At 36.7% G+C, this 27,597-nt stretch overlaps 2 protein-coding genes across 2 annotated transcripts; both read right to left on the bottom strand.

The window, feature by feature from the left end:
• Window positions 1-9,201: 9,201 nt before the first annotated feature.
• Window positions 9,202-12,860, bottom strand: LOC104425503 (probable protein kinase At2g41970). The gene is given in 9 exon segments (XM_010038200.3): window positions 9,202-9,601; window positions 9,947-10,033; window positions 10,125-10,213; window positions 10,216-10,256; window positions 10,901-11,174; window positions 11,259-11,385; window positions 11,471-11,727; window positions 12,189-12,364; window positions 12,665-12,860. Coding segments are annotated over 8 exon segments (1,089 nt in total). The 5' UTR covers window positions 12,277-12,364; window positions 12,665-12,860; the 3' UTR covers window positions 9,202-9,475.
• Window positions 12,861-13,162: 302 nt separating this feature from the next.
• On the bottom strand, window positions 13,163-13,846 carry LOC104427522 (adenylate isopentenyltransferase-like). The gene has a single exon (XM_010040602.3). It carries the CDS (start codon window positions 13,844-13,846, stop codon window positions 13,163-13,165), a length of 684 nt encoding a protein of 227 aa, XP_010038904.2.
• Between the last annotated feature and the right edge of the window lie 13,751 nt (window positions 13,847-27,597).

Genomic DNA, 27,597 nt, shown 5'->3' with positions numbered 1-27,597 from the left:
TGAGGTAACAGAAAAAATGGGTGAGGCCAGGGTAAAGGAGGGGGAGGGAGAGCCCGCCCCTGTCAAAAAAAAAAAATGAAAGATTGAACATCAAAATGGAAGGTGATTATGGCACATTAGTGTTGCCATTGTGTTGGTATGTGGTCATGCAGGAATTAGGGTCATTTGGGGGGTGATGTTTTTCTTCCTTTTTTCTTCTTTTTTCTTTTCTTTGGAGTGAAGGGGTCGGGGCCCCGGTCGCCCGGTCGCGGCCTTTCTTTATTTGGCCCGCCCCTTCTATAAGGGAGGGGTTGCCTATGCAAGAGAGAAACGCCGCCGAGTCGGACGAATCCGGTTCGGGTTGGAATTGATCGAGATTTTCATGTAGAATCGCGATGATCGGGGTAAAATATCCGATATGATGGGGAAATTCGTGGGATTCGCCGGGATTGCATTTATTAAGCTACGGCTTTTGGCACAATGAAAGTGGTTTTTGCTTGGCTTATGGTTATGAATGATGAGAAAATATGACATTGGAAAGAAAATGCCTGCAGGTCCATTTTGATTGCATTTATGAATCACAACTTTTGACATGACAAAAGTAATTTGTTGGCTAGCAATTAATAAAATCAGATTCGATGAGAAAACGTCCATGGGCTCATTTTAATTACATTTATGAATTACGACTTTTGGCATGGCAAAAATAGTTTGCTAGCTTATGAATAATGATTTTTAAAGGAAAAATTGTTTCAAAGGTCATATTTTTATTGGACTTTTGGTAATACAATCCTAAATCTTTTAATTTTGTCAATTGAATCATTAACCTTTAGATATTTTGCCAATTCGGTCTATTCATCAAATTTTGATCAGAAATCATTAACGTTGACATGGACATTGACATGATAATTTTTAATAATATTTTGATTTTTTTATGTTTTCCTATTTTCTTCTTTACCTTTCTTTCTTTTCTTTTTCTCTTCTTTTTTTCCTTTTTCATTTATCCCTTTTTCTCTCTTCCGTCAACCATTGCATGCCTCATCAATGGCTAGCAAAGGTCGCTAGCTAGGGGCGAGGGTTGGCCTCACTAGCCTAGGCGCAAGCATCCCTCACCCGAGGGGTGTTGTTGCCTTAGGCCGGCAAAGGGAAAAAGAAAAGAAAAATAAGAGAAAAGGAGAAAAAATGAAATAAATGAAAAGGTAAAGAAGGAAAAGAGAAAAAAAAAAAGGAGAGAGAAAAAATAAAATAAAAAATTAATAATATTATTAAAAAATTTCTACGTCTCCACCAGCTATGCCTCGAAAGACAGTCGGATGTTCAGTCGACTCCCTCCCCCTTTGTGGGGGTACGGACCCCTACGAGTGAGCGAAAAGGGAGGAGGAAAGAGGCCCTGGCGAACCTTCATAATTAGTGAACAAGTGTAAGCTTCACTGCCTCACAGTATGGAGTGCCGACCACACCGAGGACAGGCCCGAAGCGAAGGACAAGAACGAGCGGAATCAATGTGTTCCAATTTCGGCCTTGCATCGACCATCCAATGGACCGTGGACTAAACGGCCACTGCCTAAAAGGACTATGTCCAGGGGACCCCCCCCCACACGGTATATCTATATTCACGTTAGCAATTTTCTGTCAAAATTGATCTGATGAACTCAATTAATAAAATACGAAAATGTTTAAGATTCGATTGATAAAATTGAAATGCTTATAACTAAATTAGTAAAAGTGTGATAAGTTTGGGACTTTTTGGACAATTTTCTCGATTCTAAATTGCACAAAAAGACGTGATCCTTGTGTTGTATCACGACACATGAAATTAATTACTTTTGTTATTGTTAGATGGTATCTCAAGTCAAATTTGTTCTTAGCTTTGATGAAAGGTATTTTTCCATAATACGATTTGGACGATAATGGGGAGTGACTTTATGGCCTTCAGATCCAAAGTTAAATACACATGTCGAAATTGAATTTGAGATCTCAAAATCTTTAAAGCGCAAAATCCGATTATCTTTCGGACTTAATCAGATTATTTAATAATATGAAACCATAGTGGTAGTGGCAATTTTGGCCATACACAAATTGCCACTATCCAATGCTAATGGTGCCTGTCGTATCAAATGACACAAAAACAAAAAGATCAAAATCAGCTACAGACTAGTAGCAGCCAACAACTGCTACTTGTGTTGAAAAAAAAACTCCCCTAATATTTTAAACTGACAAAACCATATATTTCTTAATATTAATCGATAAATGCAAATGTTATCTTATTTCAGGTAATATTGATATAAATGATACTTTGTGACCATTGATGGAATCCCAAAAACAAAGTGAGAAGATTGATAGAAACTAGATGAATCTTAATAAAAAATGAACAAGTTAGGAAGAACAGAAAGTTTCTGAAGACTTGGAGGTATTATGATAATGTTAATAGCTAAAAAAAAAATCTCGAACACTAATATATTGGGAAGACAAAAATGGATGGCAATACATAAATCAAGGAACCATGGATGGACTCACGAGAAGCTTATAGAAGCAACTTACTATATCAATTGTGGCGAGACTAAAAGCAACTCACTTAATTTGCACACTAATATATAGTTGTTCGGCTTATAACGATGCCTACGTTTACTCTCCCATAGTATCAATCACAAGTAGGCTTGAATTCACTAGTAATGTAAAGAATCGTTACAAAATAGCAAGTGATTTTTTTATTAGATGATAGATCACATTATTAGAATGCAGCTTTTTCATTTGTACACTTCTCTTATCATGGATTACCATAAGCAACAAGAACCCTCCAATGAAATGTTCATCTTATCATGATCCCTCCAAGCCTTTTAAGGGTACCTCCTTCTATTAGACTTTTTCTCCACATATCAAGTTTGCGATTTGCTTAGGACACAATTGATAGACACAAGTGGTCCCAATAGCAATATCACCAGATTATGAAAAACATCTGCAACTACCAAATAGAATTTAGGATGAATGGTTCGATGATCATCAAAAAGCTATAGGAAGGTTTTTTTCCGATAGAAAGGGCATTGCGGGGACATTAACCTCTTCCCACGCGAAACTGAGTCTCTAAACCGAATTCTCTAGTTTTTGTGGACCTAAATATCCAATTAGCTTACTACTTACCTTTTACCAAAAAATATATATATCTAATTAGCTTAGTCATTACATCTTTCTTAAGGATTGAGTGGTGGCGACTCCATCTTTTTTATCTTTCAAAAGCCCGAGATGTCCCAAAAACTTTTCGAAACCCTTTTACCCTTCCGACCAGCACTCATGCATAGCGAGTCCCTAAAGCAGGGTGGCGAGGGTGCTACGCAATGATAACATTTGAGTCTTTAAACCTATGTTGATTTGACACTTGAGCCATCAACTTTTATTCGGAGCATTTAAGTCCTGAAATTTTCACTTTCTTTCACGTTGCCTCCTTTCTCAACAGAAAAGCCTCACGTTGCCATTAATATGCCAATGGAAAGTAAAAGAATGTCCTTTAGCATTAAATCGCGCCGTTTTTTTGGTAAAAATAAACCGTAAATAAAATAGATTGAAAAGGAAAGAATAAACTGAAAATTAATGTGAAAATCAGGAATAGGGGGAGGTGAGCGTGCGATGATGACGAGGATGGGGGAGTAGCGCCGTCCCCTTTGTCGCCGCCGGGGTTGGGGGACCCTGCCAGAGTTGCTACAAGGTTGGTACACAAAATTAGTCTTTTTATTTCTGTTTTCTGGCGTGACGCCTATTGACATACATAGGTGCCATTTGTGTGAAAAAAAATAAAAGAAAAAGGCAATAAAAAATGCCATATAGATTTTCTGACGTTGAAGAATCGAGGACGGTGACAAATTATATTTTAGGACTTAAATGCCTAAAGTAGAAGTTTCAAGATTCAAGTGCCCAATTTCAGAGTTATGAAATTTGTTCCTTTAGATAATTAGATCAAAAGCATAATCAGGTGATATTCACGACAAGCCTTTTAAAAATTACTGGTTTCGTCTAAATCATTCAACTAGATCTCAAATTATCACATCCTTTAACATTATCATCCCATCTCAATGTCATTGGAATGTGTAAATAATAATAATAATAATAATAATCTCATCTTGATGACACTGAAACGTATAAATAATAATAACAATAATAATAACAATATTATTATTATGAAGAATTTGCTGGTTTGGGCTACTTTCTGTTGTGTTTATTGCTGAGTTGGATATTCAAAATTCTTAAGTAAGCTTTGTTGATTTTTCTTTATTGTCTTTTCCTTTTTTGGACGTATATGTATGTTTTGGGCTTTGTAGTTTCTGTATTTTTTTTGGCCGATCAAAAGCAATGCGTTGTCAATTTATTATCTAATTGTCATGTTTTTATGTAGCGTGAGGTGTACCTTTTCTCCTTCTTATGTTTTCATTTCTTTCCATCGTTGTTGTCCTTTAAATTAATAATGATAACTACAAAATAAAGCCGGTGCAAGAGAGTACCTAATCTATCTAGATTGCAACTATCAATGGCATGCATTGGACTATGGAAGTTTATTGGCAAAAGTATCAAAATAAATCATTATCTTAAATATTCCAAGCAACGTGATGGCAAATGATTGGTTAATGAGAAATCAATACCAAAAGTTGATCAGATATTTTTTTATCAAATAAAGAATGAAAAGAGGAGTCATCTATGAAGACGTTCAGTGTTATCCTTCTCAGGCAATAAAACTTTTGGAGATGAGTTATTATATTGCCCACCATCAGTGGAATCCGAGACTTCAAATTCCATCGCCAGGGCAATTAAATGAAAATTACGATTTGTGTGGATATTGTCACAAAAAAATTAAGACAAAACATAGATTAATTGCCTATATGAAAATAATAAATAAACTCAAACAATCTTTAAGCAAGAACTGGAATAGCCAATTAGAATAGATTACGTGAAGTCAAAAGTAAAGAATGATAAAACGACACAAATTGCCACTTTAGTCATCACATATATTAAATTTAAAAAAATCATATTGGAGAAAATGACTTTGCGAACTAAGGTACTTTCGTGGTATGATAGATCTTTATTCATAGGCAGCACTATCAGGCTTGATAGAATAGTCCATAATTTGCTTTTTCCTCATAAAAGAATATTGTCTAAACCATTTTTTATTAAAAACAAATCATTTGAAATGTTTCTTATATTGGCCTGTAGAGAGAGAGAGAGAGAGAGAGAGAGAGAGAGAGAGGAGACAATATATATTTAGGCAACGTAAGTTATTTGATTTACCCCGTCGACAACCCTAAACATAAATTATCTAATACTTCTGCCGGTCATGAAAATACACTAAGACTAATTATTTGACTTTAAAAAGCCAATATCCATATAGTAAACGTACGCGTAGTCCCGCAAAAAATTGAGCAAAAGACCGAGAGCCTGCTAGTTTGGCAAAACAATTATAATATGCATATCAATACTATCGAGAATAAAAAAAATTCATAGAGCATAATATCAAAAATAAATTGGATAATTGTTCCAAAATGGTCATTTCAAACTAGAAAATCTCTACTTTTTGTAAGAGAAAAATAATTTCCGGCATATGGGTAATAAATGTTCTGTCCTTTTTTTTTTTTTCTTTTTTGGCATCTATATCAACACAAGTCAGAATTTTCGTTTGACTATATCTACAGGGGCGGCGTTTGGAAAGCCAAACACTTCAAGGTGTTTGCCCCGTTTGGGTGATTTGTATTTTGACCTTTTTGGTCATGTTTTTAGGTTTAGCATATCAATTTGACTTTTATTTAGTGATGAGCTTAATAACTCTTTGTAAACATTTAAATATCTAGCTTATATAAAATCTATGTGAATTTTTTATATAGTATTTTGGGCAAATATCATTAAAAAAAAAAACCCAAATTATGCTCATTATGAAATACATACTTGAAACTTTTTTTGTATTAACAAAAACCCTAAACTTGCCAATTACGGTACGTTTATTCTGAACTTTCTTATGCATGAAAAACTACAAACACATACATATATGACGTGTATACCATTTATTTTAGTTACTTCCAAGATGTATTTGTCATACTACCATAAGTTCAAGGTTTTTTATGACACAAAATATCGAGGTATTTGTGTCACAATTAGCAAGTTTAGGATTTTTAGTGATAAAAAAAATTGAAATATTTATGTCATGGTAGATATGATTTGGAGTTTTTTGTGATATTAATTCTAATATTTTAAACTTGGAAATGTGAAATACTTTTGTTTTGATTAGAAAGTCAAAATATACATAAATTTACGTAAGTAACCACATTTAGTCCAATAACATTTGTATTTATTTGTATTTTTTGTTGAGTGTGGAAAAGCAATTGTTCTACAAATCGGATGGAATAGTTTTAATTGGAGTGGCCAAGAGTCACGATCGTGGACGACCTTGTAAGCCCCATAAATCAAGGAACTTTCTCTTCTAAGGATTATTCTCAAGAATAGTAGGACGGATTGTATCAGCATTCACGACAATGCCACGCCCACCTAACTCGAGCATTCAAAATTTTCATTTGACTATACCTAAAGGGGGCGGCGCGAAGTATTTGTGTCACAATTAGCAAGTTTAGGATTTTTAGTGATAAAAAAAAAACATTTGAAATATTATGTCATGGTAGATATGATTTGGAGTTTTTTGTGATATTAATTCTAATATTTTAAACTTGGAAATATGAAATACTTTTGTTTTGATTAGAAAGTCGAAATATACATAAATTTACGTAAGTAACTACATTAAGTCCGATAACATTTATATTTATTTGTTATTTTTGTTGAGTGTGAAAAAAGCAATTGTTCTACAAATTGGATCGAACAGTTTTAATTGGAGTGGCCAAGCATCACGATGCTAGACAACGGGACGATCAACATCAATCATAGGACCTCGTAAGCCCCATAAACCAAGCTAACTTTCTCTTCTAAGGATTATTTTCAAGAATAGTAGGACGAATTGTACTAGCATTCATGACAGTGCCACGCCCATCTAACTCAAGCATTCAGTCTTTCAAGTTAGATGTACGAATCAACTTGTTTCGACTTGACGTGGCTATAATAAAGAGGCATTAGCTCATGATCAATTTGTTCGTGGTCAACCCCATTTCAAAGATCCTCTAAATTGATAGTTATCTCATCCTTGGGTTCTTGACACAAGCATCCTAACGCCACTCCATGACCCCCACTGCATTGGCCTTTTGGCATCTCTTGAGTTTCTCCCCCATACAATGAAGCCCTACTTTTCAGCCAACGTGAATGGAGAAAAATCGGACCATGACACTAGACCTCCAATCTGGCTCCTACCCTTATGTCAGTTTAAATTTGAGCCGGTCGTATTGATAGAACCAATTCAATTAAAATTCGGAGATCAAATTCAACCTGATTCATTTTGTTGTTTTGATCATGGGATCTGATTCGATGCTAACCCATAAAATAGAGGAAAGTTTCAATCTTCTTTATTTTCTTCTAGAACATCCTCTTACTTTTCTCAAAAATTTCCTGATTTTAGTACACTCTCCCTAAGTTCTTCATATAAAAAATAATTTATTAAGACGACCATGTTGAACCGCTTAGATCATGATACCGCCAACAGAATAGGATGGCGATGTCGTGGAATTGTCAAGTAAGTAATTGTCAGTAATTGTCAAATTATTACGAGCCAAAACTAAAACCCACTTTGGAAAACGGAATTAATACCACGATAAGGTACTTTTCTTCGATGGAAATAAATAAGCAAATGAAATAATGTGCAATAATGACGACATTTTGTCGTCAATAAACGAGGACAAATTTGTGGCCTCCTCACGTGGCGGCGCCCGTGGGCAGCCTTGCTTAGCCGTTACATTTTGGGGTATAAAAAGAGAGAAAGGTCAAGCAGAGAAAGCCACGTACTCCATACAAAATACAATATTAAAAAACTTAAAAATATATTTATGTGTAAAAATCAAGCAATGTTTTTTTGACCAGCAGATCTCTGCCACATGGTCGGCTGCAGTTGTCCTTTATTAGCTGTTGGGGGAAATCTGCTTTTGTTTGCATCTTAAGATTTCATATTTAATGACCTTCCCCAAAATGATCCCTCATAGATTAAGAAAGAGATAAACTACTGAGATTTGCCTTAATGACCACTTTTCTCATATAAGAAGGGAAAGATGGAGATTCGAATCCCTACTTTATAGAGACGATTTAGTTTTAGATATGGATTTCAATTCCACAAATTATTAAATTAGTACATTTGTAACAAATTTATATAAAACTAATTTTTTTTACTACCAAAACCCTAAATTGATATATTTATAACAAATTTATTATTTGTTAGTTTCTGTTAAATTGAATTAATATGAAAAAAACCAAAAATTGAGGTAAAACCTAAATGAGTACAACATATAACTCGGCAATTTAATAATAAAATTTAACGAAAATTAATGGAGAGTAAATTTATTATAAATAAACCAGTTTTGAACTAGTTTTGAGTTTTTGTTTAAGGTAAATTTATTATAAATGTGCTAGTGAAATTTTTTGTAATGTTAACCCTAAACATTTAGACACAATTTTATGTGGTTAGACATAAGAGTCTTTACTTGAAACGAGCTAAACCCACCATGATATAACTCGCTCATTAAACACCTCTAATTTGATTTTTCAAAGTAGTGGCATAGATTTGTTGTTTTCAGATCAGATTTAAATGTGACACATGACATGGATATGACGCTTCCAAATTATGACAGGAAAAAGAAATCGAATAGCCAGCTCTTGAATGAAGTAAAACATGTGACAAAATCCTTTTAGTGCCTCTAATTCGCACATGTATCCATCATTTGACCAACTAGACAAGCCTCATTGAGTTCCATTCAGCATTACAGGGTCACCCGAGCCTCAAGTCATTGCTGTTGCCACAAAACACTGCAACACGATCTTTTCAGCTGTGACAGAATCTTTGACTTTCACCATAGCTCGAGAGCATAAGATCTCAGGTTCAGAGAAGTATAGATTCCACTGACCGTAATCGATGCGAGATACGTTATTTTCTTGACAAATGCATCAGAGATCAAGTGCGACGTCTTCGGTTTTCAAGTGCGGGTTCATGAACCACCTAGCCCAACATGCCAGAACCACACATCTACGGAATACCCGATATTTTACGGGCATCGATTTCGACTGGAACTCAGAAACTGCCGATGGGAACATTCCAAAAGGCTAAAACTTTAACTTAGTGAGGGGAAAAAGAAGGTAAGAGATCAGAGTCGATCAACATGGCAAAACTCGGTGCCGTTCACCTGGATATTGTTGCTTCTCACGCGTGAACCACACCATTACAGTGCCTAGAGTTCCCAAGACGATTGCAGCGTGTTCTTGATCGTCTCGGGGTAAAAGATTTAACTTTAACATTACAATTACAAAGAAGACAAGAAAGGGTTGCAAATAAGCGATCTGGGGGAATGTACCGCCTCGTTTTGGCAAAATGAGTGGGATTGAACTACGCTTGAGAGTCGGGACCTGCAGGTTTCGAATTTAGGAGTGGTTGAAGAGCCTTCACAACGATCGTCATGTTTGGTCGGAAATCTGCCTCGTACTGGACACACAAAGCTGCAACTGCTGCTAGCTGCGACGGTCAGGTAAATAGCACCAGATTTTAGAAAGGCATTGCTCATGCTAGCATGCGAATTCAAGGCATGTCCACCCCATCGGAATGTCATGCCAATTCATTCAACATGTAATTTACATTTGATATTTCCTCTCAAATTATTTGCTTCACGTACTCATTATTGAGTCTTTGGTCGATCAAACTAGCCTAATCAAAGTACTTCGACCATTAATGTTAATCTTACTTTTGCCTCGAATGGCATTCTTTTAAAGTCGGCACGCACTAATCCTAAGCAGGCACATAAAAACGCCTGAATATTTCTCCATATTCTCAAACAAGAACTAGAAGAACAAAGGAAAGAACCTTGGCAATTGCCTTGGGTGGGTAGTCGTTGTTTAGTTTCGGATCAACACACTGTTTCACTTTGTCTTCGCTCAATCTCGGAGTCGCCTGCAATACCAAGAATCTCAATCAGTCAAGTAATCGGTGATGCAGAAACCTTACCAAGCTTCATAAATTCTAATGGAAAGAGGCAGCAGACCCAAGTGACAAGACTCTGCTGTCCTTTGGGCATTGTGTGATCCACAGGCTTCCTCCCCGTCAAGAGCTCCAGAAGGACCACCCCAAACTGTAGACATCGCTTTTCTGGGTGATCTGCCCTGTCATGGCGTACCTGAAATTCAAAGCGAAACGTCACTGTGGAGAAACTGAAAATCGCAGAGAGGAGATCAGCGTTTTCAATTCTAAACCAATCACTAAAGTACTTCTCCTCGCGTGGGAAGTCAAAAGTTCACATCATTTCCAGACAATTTTGACTTTGGCATATCCCTAATGACCCCAAACGTTATGGCATTCAGCAGCTCCTATAACATTCAAACTAATCACTGTTTCTGCAATGAATGAAAAGCATAAGAGTTGCTTTAACATTATCCTCATCTTCATGTCGTTTTCAATCAGAAATGTAAACCACACTACCTAGATGTATTTAACAGAGAAACATCATAACTTGTGATCTTGTCATTTCTTTCGATTCTAAATCAAATTGAATGGTAACAGTAACTTGTGATCTAATGAGTTGAATCTTTCTAAGTATGAACTCTTTCGGCCCACCGAATCTGACCTATTGGTAATGTTGCTTTTTCCTTTCACTATTTCAAAAGCATGGGTCATTCATGCAAAGGGATGTGTCCTCCTCTTTCCTACCAATCTATCGATAACTCTAGGGAAACAAACAATCTTCTAAACTATTCTTAGTCTTCAATTCTTCCTAACAAAGCATTGTTTTAGTTTTTCTTGGCTCTAAATCGAGTCACTTACTCTGGAGCATGGTAGCCAAAAGTTCCCAAGACCCTAGTTGAATGCAGCCGCGCTGCGGTATCAGACGACTGGTTTGACAAGTTGAAATCCGCAATCTTTGCCAGGAAATCGTCAAACAGAAGCACGTTGCTAGATCTGATATCTCGATGGACTATTGGAGGCTGAACTTTCTCGTGCAGGTACTCAAGGCCTCTTGCTGCACCGTAGGCAATTTTCACTCTCTGGTTCCAACTAAGCACAGGACCCGGTTCGGCATTTTGCACGCCTTTCCTACCTGCCCAAGGACAATGTATTGGATTCATATTTCGCTTTTCTGAGTCATAACGGTGATTATGCTTCAGTTTGGTCGCGGTCATACCGTGTAGTATATCATGTAAAGAGCCCTGAGTGGCAAACTGATACACCAAGATGCGGTTATTAGCCTCCAAGCAGTATCCGATCAACTCTGTGAAATTCTCATGCTTGAGTCTTGAAACCATGGAAAGCTGCATTGGTCGATTACAAGATATGCGCATCACGACATGTTAAATTTCGTTTGATTGGACTCATATATCAGAAAATAAGTATAACCTGAGCCTCGAATTCGGAGTCTGGTTCCTCAGATGAGCTGGTGTCTAATTTCTTTACAGCTGCCCGTTGACCATTGCTTAACTTGGCTAGGAAAACCCGGCCATAGGAGCCTTCGCCAACCAAAGCCTTGGAACCAAAGTTGCCGGTCGTCCGATTCAACTCACCCAGTGACAAAGCAGGCACCTCGATGGGCAAGACCTTTTGTGGAGCTCCACCCCTAGCCACATTAGAAGGTTTTGGCTCTCCTCTCGCATTTCCTGCATCACAAGAAAGAGCATCAATACTATTTATTGGAATGCATAAAAGAAAAGAAGGTGCATTTACACATAGTAGTTCGGCAAGAGATCCGAGACCCAGCATCGACTGAATAAAACCATATTGATCCGATGGAAGAGCTGGCTTTCAGGTGAAATGCACCAAGGTTTAATGGATGAACAATATTAATAATGCACAAGATGCTGAACTGACTTTGACAATGAAAAGGAGGCTGGCAAGAGGGGTCGAGGCAAATGAGAAGAAGGCGAATTTTCTCATGATTTTGCCAAAATATTATCCTGATCATCATCATCATCGAGTCTAGGGGGCCAGATTTATATACCTGGCTGCATGAGAAATGCACACACAATTTAACTGGTGACTTTGCACTTAATTCTAGACAATGGCTGGCCGGGTCGACAGATATAGAGCACAAAAAATGAGGGGACGAAAGCATTATTACCGTATGGGTCGCCTCCTCTGGGCGGGGCTGTGTATTGACTTGCAGGAGGGCCGTAGTTTTCCTCCTCGGATCCTCCGCAGCACAACATAACTCAACCCGTCTCGACAATTTCAACAGGCCATCAACTGAAAGCTCCGTTGATTTGGTTTTTCGGGACGGCTTGAATTCCTGAAATCCTAGGAAACCAACCACCTTCAACGCATCACGCATTACTAATCGACAAACCGCAAGCAAATTGAGCGAGAACGCCATTTTAAAAACCAAGAAGAAGCAGAGATCCTAAATCATACAACGACACATATCGCAGAAAAAATTGTAAATTCCCATTCCTATTCCCCTCTTCCCTACATCGTCCACAAACACAAAATTCATCCCCAGACATGCATTAAACTCAAATTCTTGTCGACTACGCAGGAATTTATCCGAAGAAGAACATCAAGAATCGGAACAGAGGATGGAAAAGTTGCACCACCCACCAGAAGGCCAGCGATCTGACGGACGACCCGAGAAAGAAAAGAGAAAGATCCAGCAGACCAAATTGAAATGCGACAGAGCGGGCGGGGGAGCGAGCGAGCGAGAGAGAGGCTGAAAATTTGCAAGAGAGAAAGACGGAGGGACAGAGACAGAGAAGGAGAAGAAGAGAGAATGCTCGGTTCCTTGGTTCTTGTGCTTTTCCGGGAATTTTGAGTCAGTTGTCTGTTAACCGCTAAAAACCGAACCGAGCGAACTCCTGATGTACGGAGGTTCCTCGCAGCAACGTGCGCGCCACGAATCGCACGTTCCGACGTTGGCGAATCCGACGGCCCGGGACAGCGCCTTCGTTCCGCCACGTACGCGCGCGACGTCCACGGGGAATCAGTGGACCCGCGAGAAGCCCAAAAAGGAAAAGCCCTTCTTTCTGGGCCGTACGGTCAAGCCGGGGCACAACTTTCCTCAACGCACCTTAACCCCTTTTTTGTATGTGGGCCACACCACTAGAGCCTCGGAACTTCCGAGTTGTGTCGCCGGCAGAGGCAGCCGGAGGGTTGCTCGCCGCCAGCGCGCCCCCACGCGTCCCCCGGGCGGACCCCCCTCGGCGGCGGGTACTTCTCGAAATATCGGTCGAACTCGAGCACGCCTATGGCCTTCCTCAGCCCGGCCCAAGCCCCCGGGTTGGTCCAGCGCAGGTCGTAGTATCCGACGAGCTCATCGAAAGCGCCCACGCGGAGCATTCTGTCCACGCGCTTCGGCAGGTGCTTCTTCAGCACGGGCAGCAGCACGTCGACGCACAGAAAGCAACAGTCGTACCTCAAGTCGGGTCTTGCCAGCGGGCCAAACCGCTCCGCCAGGAGAGCGAGGATGGGGAGATTCCCGCGGGAAGCGACGTCGGAAATGGCGTCGTCGCCGAGGGAGCGGAACTGCGACGGGGTCATCTCGCCGTCGTCCGGGTCGAGGGAGCCGAGGAGGTGGTGGGGGAAGCCGCGGCGGTCGGCCGGGGCTATCTTGTTGGGCGTGATGTCTAGGCCCCGGTAGACTTGCGTCTTATCAGAGTTGATGACCTCGGAAGGGAAGTGGGAGGCGACGTCGATGGAGAGGCGGGACTTGCCGCACCCGGTGGCGCCTATGATGACGACCACCTTGGGGCGGCGGTGGGCGGCTGCGGAGGAGGAGGAGGCCATCGGGGAACGACGGGCTGGCCCGTGGTGGTGGTTGTTGGTGGGGAGTGAAGAGACGATGGGAAGGGAAGGAGGAGAGGGTTTTGAAGCTTTTCGGCGAAGGGAGAGGGTGGTGGGTTTTCGGAATAATAAGGCGTTTCATGGAGAAAACGGGGCGATCCTCCCTTCGGTAGTAAGTATTTAAATAAATAAAAAAACTGAGCTGGTCCCTTCTCCTACAAGCGTTTCCAGAAGCGAGTTGATTCTCTCCTCTCTCTTTCTCTCTGGGTGGACAGACGGCGAAGAGAGAGAGAGATGGGTGGACAGACGGCGAAGAGAGAGAGAGAGAGATGGGTGGACAGACGGCGAAGAGAGAGAGATGGGTGGACAGACGGCGGAGAGAGAGAGGGTGAGAGAGAGAGAGAGAGAGATTTGAGGCGGGCTTTCGAGAGGATTGTATCACGCAACGTCTAATTTCTTCCTTCTGATTTTAAAAAACAATTGTCTTAACTAAGGGAAAAATGAATATAAAACTGCGGATATCAGTAAAATAATAATTCCCCAGATTTGCGCTTCGCACCTTCTAATTTTATTTCAGACCTTATGTTGCTTAAATTGTCGATTATTTCTTACGATAATTAATAACTCATGTAAAAAAAGATTATCTAATGTTAATTTTAAAAATTAATCCATCTAGAAACAAAACTCAAGAAAGATTCTATGCTTACGAGTTATATTCAACGAACTTTCATACTTCATAATATAAATATCACATCTTCGACATCTTTTATAGTTTTCAACATGAAAATTTTGAATTATTATCTGTTATGAAGTTAATTGACATCGGATTAAGACAAAGATGGAAGCATGCTAGCCGGCGTATAAAAAGAAAGTTGTGCATTAATTTTTTTTCGAGAAATTATGTATTATTGATATTGTCTTGTTTGGACTATGGAGACTCGTTCACCTTCATAAAAATCTAAGTAGTAAATAAATTGCAGAAAATTTAAGGAACCTGGATTCACTAAGGCAAAGCGGAGCATATTACTATCCATCATCACTACATTTTCTTCAAACTATTAGTTAGGAAGATAGACAGACAAAATGAATGAATGTTATGCACGATGAATTTTAAATGATATGTTATGGAATGTTGACTATGCAATCTACATGAGACTTTCAAATGTATTTTTGTTCTTTCCCTTGACAAAAAGACAAATGCCCTAACCCACCAATAGGTAAGTGTTGTTGGTTGAGGAAACCCATAATCCTCCTTATCGGAGCGTGGTAGGTCGAGGTTTGAAACCCATAATTGCTAGTGTTTTAAGTGAGGGACCCGGATATAAAATAAAAAGGGTAGTAGGGTTCCTCATGCTAGTCTCCACCAAGTATTGACGCTGTCCGAGGTGACAAATTTATCCCAAACTAATTTATTCAATCAAAAAACCCCAAAATGGTAAATTTATGCACTATACACTATGCTAAATTGGATTAATACTACAAAAAAATCACAAAATTGTAAACTGAGCGTAAAATCCCTAAATTGGTATACTAGTCAACTATCACGTGTCATTTAATTTAGAGGTGAGCGTGGTTCTGTAGAACAAACCGAACCGGAGGCGTAAGCAAAAGGCGGGCCCGGTAGATCCTGGATATCAAAAAAAAAGAAGAAGACAAATATCCTAAAGTCTATTAAATGTGCATGCATTTCCTATTTTACGCGCATTTTCTATTTTGGGACTAACCACAAACTAATCCTGTGAGACAAATCAATATGAAGTGCTATTTTCTAGGAATATAATGTGATTTTATGAAATATTTATTGATATTGAACTATGTGCAATGCTGAGGATGCATGTAATGCCATTAATAGTTAATTTTTTTATATGATATGAGTATTAAAAACCTAAGAATATATAAATCTCAAAATGACATGCATTACATGAATATTCCCTAAACTCTAAAAATGCATGAGACGGTAAGGAGGTCAGGCCTCAACCAACGCAACCATGCGTGGGTTGTTCTCTTTACAGTGCTTTGATAGAGGGAAAATTCCAAATAATGGCATGAATGTCCTAAATTTAAATTAAGAAAATTAAAATAATAATTAAATAATACAAATAAATTAAAATTAAATATATAATATTGAAATTCTAATAAAAAGAAAATTTAAAATAACAATTTTCGTTTTTATTTTTTCCTATTTTTATTTCTATATTTTTATTTCTTTCTATTATAAAATATGTATTTTCTATATATATAATATATGTTTAATTTAGTATTTATATTGATTACATATTTTAGGTATATTAGTATAGTTTATACTATATTTTTATTTTCTTAAATAAGGAACTGAAATAGATTTTATTTTAAATAAACGCTTAAAGTGGCTATTTAGTTTCAAAGAATAGCTTGACTTCCCAATTGGTCAAGGGCATTTTCGTCATTTACATTTTTTTTCTTTTTTTTTTTCCTTTTTTCTAGTTGTCTTCTTTGCCGTTGGCAGGCCCTTGCAAAAAGAAAAACAAAAGAAAAGAAAAAGAAAAATAGAAAAATAGAAAAATAGAAAAAAATAGAAAAAATATTTTAAAATTAAAATGATATCTTGACAAAAATGTCCCTTGATCAATTGGAATATCTAGCCAACCAGTGATTAATGAGGTCAAACCTTATTTCAAATTGTTATGATCACTTCAAGTTTTTATTTAAGACTACCATGTCCACTTTAGGTCTTTATTGAAATAAGGTCTATTTCAAACATTTATTTGAAATTTTCTCTTCGATGTATGACATTATGCAAGTCCTAGGTTGTGGTATTGATGAATCTAGAACTCCTTGGGAAGAAAGGAATGAATCCAATCTTTTGTAAATAAGATTAGAGAGATAAAAAGGCTAAGCTACAAAGATTATTGTATGGACCATAAAGGAGTTAGATTCCAACACAAATTTTCCTTTGCCTTAGGAGATAAGCATTTCCTCGAAAGGCTTGGCCACTGACATTGCTTCTCATTTTGCTATCATTTAAGCGCTACGTGAAATTCTAAATCTAGGAAATTTATGAGAAATTAGATTAGGCATGCACTTGCTATTTGAGAAAACTTTAATTAGTCACATGATAACACAAGTCATAGCCTTGGCGCCTGATGGAAGATGATACTTACACTAAAGGCTAACGTACTAATTGGACAACCGCTAAGAAATGTGCTACCAAAAATTCTAAAGGTAATTTTCCAATTATCCCTAAATCTATTGTAAGAATACCCAATTTATTCATTAACTTTCTAACTTCGCCAATTCAATCTTAAATCTTTATGTGAAATTCCAATGTAGCTCTCCTAGTCAATTTTTTGCAAGAAATTGCTGACACAACAACGATTTCCGGTTGAAATTAACTAGAATGATTATATTGAAACGCCACGCAAAAAGCTTAGGCTTAAATTGACAAAGTTAAAAAGTTCCATGAACATTTGTGCAATAAATTTAGAAATCATAGGATAATTTCCCCATGAACTCTACATGTATAATAACATCACCAAATTTATTAGCTCAGAATTTTCTTAATGTATCTGCCCGGAGTGGAGGATTGTGGAATCTGAACTTGCAATGCAAAGCAACTTCAGTGAATGGTACTCAAAATAGAACGAAATGAAAAGGGGAAAAAACAGAGTTCCGAAAATTTACAAAGGTTGCTGAAGCCCAAAGGGAAAAAAGTCCTTTCGTGGAATTGGGTTTCTTTTCCTACACAAAGCCCCTTTAGGATTTACTCCGTACCGAAGCTTCTTCTGTGGGCTCTTCTGTCTTACCTTAGTAAAATGAATAAAAAGAATTATCTTCCGACCCAAAAAAAGATTGTTATTATTTAATTAAAGAGCAGAAACTCACCTCGATCGTTGACTTTCTTTTGCATTAAGGTGCTTCCAAGTTCACTGATCATGGATTTAAACATCTCGCAATGGTCATTGCATTTGGCTTTTGATTTGCCGCGGGAGAAAAAAGAGAACATGTTCTTTGATTGGACATACACATTTTATGAAATTTGGAATTTGGAATTTTGCCGGACGCAAGGTGAACCTAGTCAGACGTGTTAAAACGTGCATTTGTGCTGCGGAACAATCCCGTGGGTACAAAAACAGTTATCTTCAATCGTTAAAATATAGAGGAGACCAATCAAAGCAGGTCTTAGTTTTTTTTTTTGCATGTTTGGAAAAGCGATATTCAACTTAGGGGTGATCGGTTCCGGTTCAATCCGGTTCCACCTTGGAATGGAACCGGGAACCGGACCGGGAGAGCTAGTTCCCAAAATTGGGAACCGAAGACCAGAGCACCGATCAATCCAATTCGATTCCTAGGCGATTTAATAAAACTAATCACATGTTTTCACATATAAAGTATTCAAACTTCACTTGCAAGCATAAAAGCCATGAACAATTTGGCTAAAGGCCATGCTTGGCTTAAGTTTTATAAACAATATTTCTTTTATGCTTTGAATGTTTAGTCGATGTGGGACTCTTGGAGACTTGAAGTGTCTTGTCTTTTATTAGTGAGGGGAGCAAGAGAGAGTGTGTGAGCATGAGAAACTCTTGGAGCCTTGTCTCACATTGAGTAGAAAACAAAACTAACAAGTATGTTTTCTCTATAAATAAAGAATAACAAGAAAAGTTTTGTTGGTCTTTTGGCCACATAAAGGTTGTTACCTCAATTGCAATTTCGATTGTAATAAGTTTTATATATAATATAATATAATGTTTTTATATTATATATTATAAATTATATATAAAAGAAAAATCGGTTCGGTCTAGTCGGTTCAGTTCCCACCTTGGAACGGGGAACTAGACCGCTGATCGTGGGAACCGTCCAAAACCAGCCAGTCCGGTCAGTTCCCAGTTCAAGTGGTTCCCGTTGCACATCCCTAATTCAACTTGCATGGCCAGTGAGTTTCTCAGATATTTAAATAGGTGAAGCCAAGAAAACTTAGGTGCGGGATGACCACTTATATTTTGAAGAAATATTCATGTTATCCTCTCTTTTGAAATAGTACCGTTAATTTCTTTTCATGGTCGATATCAACAAGCAAGCTACATAAGAATGGAAGGAACTTTCCGCTCCTAGGTTCTGTTCGACTCCTCTGCATCTCCGTCATATTTTCCTCTCTGAACTATCTCTTGCACAGATCACACACACGGATTTTCAAACCTGATTAGATATATCTTTGTATATATGTCTGTAGAAAGACCTTGTCAAGTTAATATTATTCTATAAACACAAACTGTTCAAACTGATAGGATCTAATTATGCCAATGCAAGAGGAAACTTAATGGAAACCTGGAGTAAAACAAGCAACAAAACATGAGGATGTCTTTAACTCTGATCCCATCTACTTTGGATTCATTAGAAGAGTCAATCGATTATGAACTGTCTTCATCGATTAACTGTGTTTCTTATTTTCTTGATTCATGTTTTTCAGGTTCATCTAAAAGAAGAGCTATATGCTTTAGCCAGTTTTATCCTGTGCAGTACTAACGTTGCTCGAGTGCTCAGCAGAACTAAACAAAGTGTTCAGGATGTTTCTGGCTTTGCATCTTCAAATGTATCAGGTTGTCCTAATGCTATCTGACCAGAGTTGGGACTGCATGTGCTTTTAGGGATTGAATTATGTGGCATAAAGTGTGGTTTTTTCCAGAGAAAGCCATGCAGGCGCCCCATTGCTGTATCATCACAAATTGTGTAGTTCCAGATCTTGATTTTGAAGCGTTCTTACGATTTTTCTGCATTCTTGAGATCTTGATGAGCAGCTTTGAAAGGAATTATACTTCTTATTATCTCTCTTTCTTACATACACATGCATACTTTGACTCGAGGCCCAGTCTACCAGCGAGGCACTCAGGTGCAATGTTTGCGGGAAGATAGGCATGGGCTTTTCTTATCACTGACAAGACTGCAAGCTCGATTTGCACCCTCTGCGCTGTTGTACCTTCTTCATTCCTGTCACTCTGCTAGAACAGCAAGTGAATTCCTCTCCCGCCTGGCCAACGGGCCATAGCGTCTCTATCACAACCGTGCCTGGGCTGGGATTCATTAATCATCCAAGCGTGCATCTCGCAGATCAACTTGGATTACCAACCATGAGATCCCAAGCATTTCGTCTGGGACATGGTCACTATCCAAGAGTGCCTTGTTGTAAATTTTTAGGACACGGATATAGTCAGAGGAAAGATTGGGGTGAGAGCAGTGTGATGGGTCACGTGTTACATGGAATCATCGACGGTTTGACTCAGCAAGCCGGGACGGCTATTTTCCAAGGCTTCATAAGATTTTAGGGGAACATATCTAGTGACACAATCTTCCGCTTATGGGCAACTTCGAGTACACTGTGAGGTACCGAAGATACCACCTCGAATAAAAAGGACAAGATTAGATACCGCGATAGGTCTTTGTTTAACTCTACCATTTAGAGATCCCGACAGAAACATGCTTGTCGTAGAGTATTCTTTTGACCATGGGCAACAGTGTTTCGCCTAGCAACAGTGAAATGTCGCGTATAGCAGGGGTTCCACTGGTTCAAGCCATGGTTGCATCATGATGGTGCCTGTAACTGCATTGGTCACAAGATTCTCCCTTAATTTCACCAAACATCGAGCCAAGGGAGATCCCAAGTCTGAGCCCATCACCCAAAATTTTAAAACAATGAGTTATGAGCTAATTATGATATATTAACTAATTAACATCATATCAATTTTCTAATGTAGGACCTTTTTTAATATAATTCATACATCTATCTCAATACAGCATAGAATAAGGAGAGAAACAACATTTTAATGCACTAAGCATTGTACGAGGCATCAATGAGTCCACATAAAAAGCAGATTCTACCTACTTTTGGCAACTCAACGGAAAATAAATCATCCTGCTGTAATGAATATATAAATGCATGGGAGATTAATATTAATTTATGTGGTCTTCTTTGGTGGTTTCCATAAGGATTAAACAAACTATGCATTTTACTAAAAAATAAATTGTATCAAAATAATGATTCACTATATAAACAGAGACATAAATAAGATGGGATGACATAATCATTTTTTCTCAATTCATTTAATATATGATTACATTACCATATGCATATTATTAGTTTTTTAAGAAAGTATTAAACAAGATTGATTCACGAGTCATCCATATGAATGTCAATTACAAAAGCCAAAAAATATCCATGACAAGATTTATAGTTTATCATTTGATAATGAAAAAGTGAATTGTGAACAGTAATACCAATTAAAAGATATAAGTTCCCTGTACATTGATAATGTTAACCATTACAGAATCAATGGTCTAATTAAATAGAAAAGCTAATTAATAACCAAGGGGTGAGTATAAATGGTAATGGTACCTACGGTTGGAGAAAGATATTGTAGGTTAGGCTTCTTCTTAAGCGTCATGTTGAAGGCTCGATTGGCAATGACCAATAAGCGTTCCTTTGGCACAATAACTGACCCATACTGACTGTCTCTTCTGATCAGTATCCTAAGAGAATAGCCTACGACGCTGGTCTAAGTCGCTGCCTCGGTAAGCGATGATAACTGTGACTCTGATCGGACATGGTCTTCTACCCTATTAGACCATCTGATGGAAATTTAAGCTGTCGTTTGAGATATTCAACTTGATCACCCTGCTGAGTTCTATGTCGCAGAAAATGAATACAGACATGGTTTGTTTTCTAATGTGACCATTCCAGCAAATATGGCAGCAAACACCTGAATAGAGGGAAATAAATGCCCCCATTACGTTCCTGATTTCGTTATTTCAACTCACCAGCTCCTGTACTGATGACAACAATTTGAAGCGAGTCTTTATTCTTAATAAAGATTATAGGCCACGAAAAAAAAATGGTGAGAAAACATAGGCTTTATTCCCATTCCAATTTCTCTATTCCTGGCTGACAAACAAGGCTTAATGATTCATAGTTCAAATGACAAAAGTTTCGAGAACAGATATTGTCCAACAAGTCTGATGAATGAAATGTAAATAAAAATAGTTTACTTGCACTGATCAAATGAACCAAATCAGATATTTGTGAAGAGACATTTGAACTAATGCATGTCATTTTAGCCTCTTCTCTTGGATGCTTGAGCTGGTGCAAAGTGATGGTTGCCTTTCTCAACTAATCAAAGCAATCCTCCCCTCAAGCATATTTGCATCATGTTTGAGTCTCTTCATCACTAAATGCATCATCCTTATTCTCACTGCTTTCTTCAATGAGAATAGTCAAATACTTTGCAGATATAAGGAGATCATTTTTCTTTTAAGGTGTAAGATTTGCTTCAAAGGAATAATCTTGTGCACCCAATCCAGCAAAGAAGTTCGTGAGGTAGTTGCTTGATTCTTCCATAAAAAGTTTAAGGTCAATTTCTGGATTTGCCTTCTCCACACTAGTACTATCAACCTTTCTACTAGTTTCGGAAGGAGCATTCGGAAACTCCTTTGCACTAGAGATCTTAATTAACTCGGATGGAGGAATTTCTTCTTCCTCATTGGAAATTATATTTATCTTCGAGAAGTCTTTTGTTGCAATAGCAGGACCTAGCTCCTGAATTGGCACCCAAATGAAATCACACACTAGGCATTAAGGAAAAGAAAAAAAAACTAATTTTCGCATTTTAATTATTTATGGTTTTAATAACTCACTTGTGTAGACTGATTCCCCGATGTCTCCTTATCAATGAAAGCCTCCATTATAAACTCGACAACCTCGACAGTTGAGCGAAACATCCTACTTGGTTGTCCATGATGATAGAACTGCAAAGATAATAGGTTGCATTAGCTTCATTAGCATCGAATAAATTCATGGAAGTCATGTGCAAAGTTATTACTCATCAAGGGGTAAAAGAAGTTTGAGTATGCTTAATGATAAAATAGGTGATTAAGTTAAATTAAAAGTTTTTGAATCCTTTCATCTAACATACATTACTAGATAATTCATTTCATTTCATGGTAATGTTTTAAAGAAACCAAATCACTCAAATCTACATTACCTCTTTTGAAACTTTGATATTATTAAGAAAAGTAAAAGCAATAAAAGTTTTGAATATACAATTACCAAATCTAATTTTCCATTTGCACGTTGTCTACATTCAATATACCACCCTCGAAGCCTTTCTTCGAGTGAAGATATATGTTGGATATTCTGCAATCAATAGGTAATAGTGGCATCACAAAAATGAACGAATTCTGCAAATTTCTAGATATATAAATTGATATACTGATATGAAATTCAATCTAAAAATTATAAAGAAGAAATTCTAGAAGCCACCTTGTTTGAGTCTGTTGCAATTTGGCAATCTGAGGGTAGTATGAAAGATATAGTCTTTTCCCCAACTAGTGTGCTTTTGGCCCTGATTTTAGCTTTGGCAGAAGAAGAAGGATTTGATTGTACCTGAGATTTAATCATTTGTCATTTATTAGACAAAGTGCACTTTAACTCAAAAAATGTTGTCAAGATCTTCACTATGCATATGTGAACAATGTATAAAAAAAATCATCAAGACAATATTACCTCAATGTTTGATGTATTTATCCCACCATAATTTTCAGATAAACAATATGATATTGGTTCTTGGTCAAGCACTTCATTTGAACTTTTTCTCAATTGCGAAGCAGCTTCCTACAACAATGAATCATCAGTAGTACGCCTTATTATTAAGGAATGGATCATTTATGACTTATAGTCAAAGTCAAAGAATTGGAAATATGTGTATTTTATCTATACATGAATCTTGTGGTTGTAACTTTATATAGATGAAATCTAGTTGCACACTACATAAGTACATCCAAGTTTATCAAATATACTTCAAGAATCAAGATGAGGGAATCATGTGCATTGCAATGTGTTATCATGTCAATCTTTTCATGAAGATATCCACATTCAAAAACCAAGTAATGAACCTCATTAAATGTGGTTTTCAAATAGCAATACCCTATAAAGGTATAATTGCATTTATGTCATGGTTTATCTCAATAAGTATCAAATAACAAAATAAACATTACAAGATATTCGTACCTAGAAAGACTTTATAGAAAGTTAACTTACATTGACTATTGTTCTAAGTGATGTATACACTCGATCTCTTCCTTCTCCTTGATTGGGAATATCTAGCTTCTTTGAATCATGTGCTTCATTTGATCTAATTAAAACCTGAGATTTATCTACAATGGAGAGTGATTGATTGACCTACAAAAATGAAAGAGACAAAAAAGTATAAAACATGAGTAAGGAAATTATCAAAACATATACAATTATATCCATTAGTAAACACTATCCAACAATATGAAATGAGAGAAAATATATCCTGCAATATAGGATCTTCAACTATATTCATTATATTACCCTAATATTAGATTTCTTACTATTTGAGCATTATCATGTAATTGTACTTAAGCATTTTGATATTTTTCTATATGTTGGACTAAGTTTCTATTCACCGGAAGAGTAGATACTAATGTTCAGGGGTTGCTGGTTTGGATGTGTACATTATTAATGTATATAGAACTCATTTCCTTAAATGGTATTGTTTCTTATACTAAACATTATGCTTATTAGAGAATAATAAACTCCGGTAACACAATTGAAGGAAATGAAATCGGTATATATTAATAATGTTTACCATAACGTAACTAACTGTCAAATTAATTACAAAAGCTAATAAAGATTTGGCATTTCAAACAATTGTCATTGGTGTTATTGTCTAGCAAATAACAAATAACAGATAACGACTCATACATCGAACCATGCAAAGGATAATATAGTCAAACCAACAACCCTAGAACATTATTATCTATTCTTCTGGTAAATATTAGCAAAAAGTACCTGTTGCCAATTTCAGTTTTGTCATATACAAAATCATATTTGTGTATGCATACATTACATAATTTTACATACTCATAAGACAAATGTGGACTCACAAAAAGACATATAAATATTTTTTTTAGGTAAACAAAGACATGTAAATATTGATACATATAAATTTATAAATAACAAAAAGGAAAGAAAATAACAGCTTGAGTACCTTTCCACCTTCTCCATTACCAGCTGACAAACAAGGCCTAACGTCCAATTCCTCAATCTCGATAATTGGTTTTAAATCTTTCTCCCATTCTTCGCTTTCTATAAAGAAAATCAAATAAATAATTAGATGTAAGGAGTTCATATATTTCTATTTAAGCTGTTAAGTCTATTTCATAAGGAAAAACCTGGTTCCGCCCATCTGATACCACGAATATTAATGAGGTTGTCGTACGATTCTTTCAAAAAACGTTCAACGGCAATTTTCTCAGCACTAGAGATCTTAGATGATTTGGATGGAGGAATTTTTTTTTTCTTACTTGAAGATATCTTTCTCTTCCTCGAACCTTTCATTGCAATAGCAGGAACTTGCTCCTAAATTATCACCCAAATGAAGTTACATATTAAGAGCAAAAGAAAATAACTTCAATTCACATTTTGCTTTTTTTGAGTTTTACAACTCACCTGTAGAGAATTACTCCCAATCAAAGCCTCCATTATATACTTGACAACCTCGATAGTTGAGCGAAACGTTCTTTTTGACTGTACATGATAATAGCTCTACAAAGATAATAGATTTAAGTTGTCTTCATTACCATCCAAAAATTACAAGAGTCACGTGTAAAGGTTGTAAAAAAATTTCAATACACCTAAAAATTAAATAACCAATAATGTGAAACTAAGTTTTATTACTCCTTTTAGCTAACATACATCACTATGATCCATTTCATCTCCTTGTAATGTTTATAGAAACCAAATCAATCAAGTCTATGTTACTTCTTCAAATCATCAATCTTACTGAAGAAAGTAGTAGCGATGAACTTTCTTGAATATACAATTACCATGTCTAATTTTCCGTTTGCACGTCGTCTGCATGCAATATTCCACCCTTTGAGTGTCTCTTCCAATGAAGATTGATGGTGGATGTTCTACAATCAATAAATAATAGCATACCATAAAAATGAAAACAATTGGACAATTAGATATAAATAATGTGATATTCACATACATTCAACGTAAAAGCAAAAAGAAGAAATTCAATAAACTACCTTGTCCAAGTCTGCTAAACAATCCGGGGGGAGTACGAAAGATACTATCTCTTCCCCTACAAGTGTGGATCTGGCCCTAGTCTTCACTTCCACCGATGAAGATGGATTTGTCTGTGCTTAGGATTTTATCATTTGTCATTTGTAATGAGCATTGGTTACAAATTCTTACTTGTAAGAAGTATGCATTAATATGAATAAAGGATGAAATGTTGACTATGGATCACCATACACTTTAACTCAAGAGATGCATTCCAAATGCATATATGAACAATGTTCAAACAAATCAGTGAAATAATATTACCTTGAAGGTCGAAGCTGTTTTCCCCGCATTATTTTGAGGTAATCGATATGATATCGAATCCGAGTCGAGCACATGATCTAAAATACTTTTCCTCACTTGAGACACAATTTTCTGCAATCACAAATTATCAATGTTAGTATATCATATCGTTAAAGCATGGACTATTCTAAATTATTGCTGAAGTCAAAGAATTGGGAATATATGTATTATGTTTACTAACTTGTGTAATTGTAACTTCTTACGAGTGAAGTTTGGCCGTGTATCTCATATATACATCCAAGCTTATAAAAAATGCTTCAAGGATCGAGACGAAGAAATCGAGTGCCTCACAGCGTAATTTTTGGATCATCAATCTTAAGTTTTACTAACAATATTTTCATGAGGATATTGACATTCAAAAAATAAGGGTTGAACATCACAAAAGTGAATTAATCTATAATGATAAAATTTCTTTTATGTCATGATCTATCTCACAAAATACCACAGAACAATTACATCAATTACATGTGTCCAAATAAACTTAATGAAGAGTCTACATATATCCAAATAAACTTAACAAAGAGTTATTTTACAGTACATCGACTATCATTCTTAGTTATGTAAGCAATACTCTATAATGGTATTATTGAGTTTATGTCATGCTCTACCTCGCAAAGTTTCAAAGGCCAACGTAAAACTCATATTGGCTATATATATCTTAAAAAACTTAACAGAAAGTTAACTTACGGCGACAAATGTCTTTAGTGATGTATATAATTGATTGCCAAATTCCTGATTGGGAATGTTTAACTTCTTCGAACCACATGGTTCATTCACTTCCTTTAAAACACAAGAGTTGTTTGGAGTAGATGGTGACGCATTGACCTACAAGGATGAAAGAGAAAGAGAAGGACAAGACATGAGTAAAGAAAATAATCACGCATGTAAGATTATATTCATCATTAAATGCTTCCAACCGATACGAAATGGGAAAACATGTATACCACAAAATAGGATCTTCAACTATACTCACAGTATCAGAGAAATGAAAATTTTGTACACATTCATAATGCTTACCGTAATAACATTAACAGTTTGATTACTTACAAAAGTTAATAACGGTTTTGCCATTTCATACAACTACCGTTAGTTTTATTGTCCAACGAATTACTATTCATGCAGCGATCTATGCAGAAAGCAATGCATCCAAACCTTCAACCTTAGAACAATATCATTTGAACCTATTGGCACTTCAATTTTGTCATCCTTGAAATCATAGTCTTGTACACGTAAACCTATTATTCTACATACTCATAAATCAGATATGGACACACAAAAAAGATTCAAAAATATTTCAAATATTTCATAGATTGTGAAATTCAACCAACAATTA

The sequence above is a fragment of the Eucalyptus grandis genome, chromosome 11 (genome assembly GCF_016545825.1).
Source record: "Eucalyptus grandis isolate ANBG69807.140 chromosome 11, ASM1654582v1, whole genome shotgun sequence".
Lineage (NCBI taxonomy): Eukaryota > Viridiplantae > Streptophyta > Magnoliopsida > Myrtales > Myrtaceae > Eucalyptus > Eucalyptus grandis.
This window is presented reverse-complemented; position numbering and strand designations above follow the sequence as displayed.

Bases quoted from the DNA above. Each gene is read 5' to 3' on its own strand.
- LOC104427522 (XM_010040602.3), bottom strand. From the start codon at position 13,846: ATGGCCTCCTCCTCCTCCGCAGCCGCCCACCGCCGCCCCAAGGTGGTC.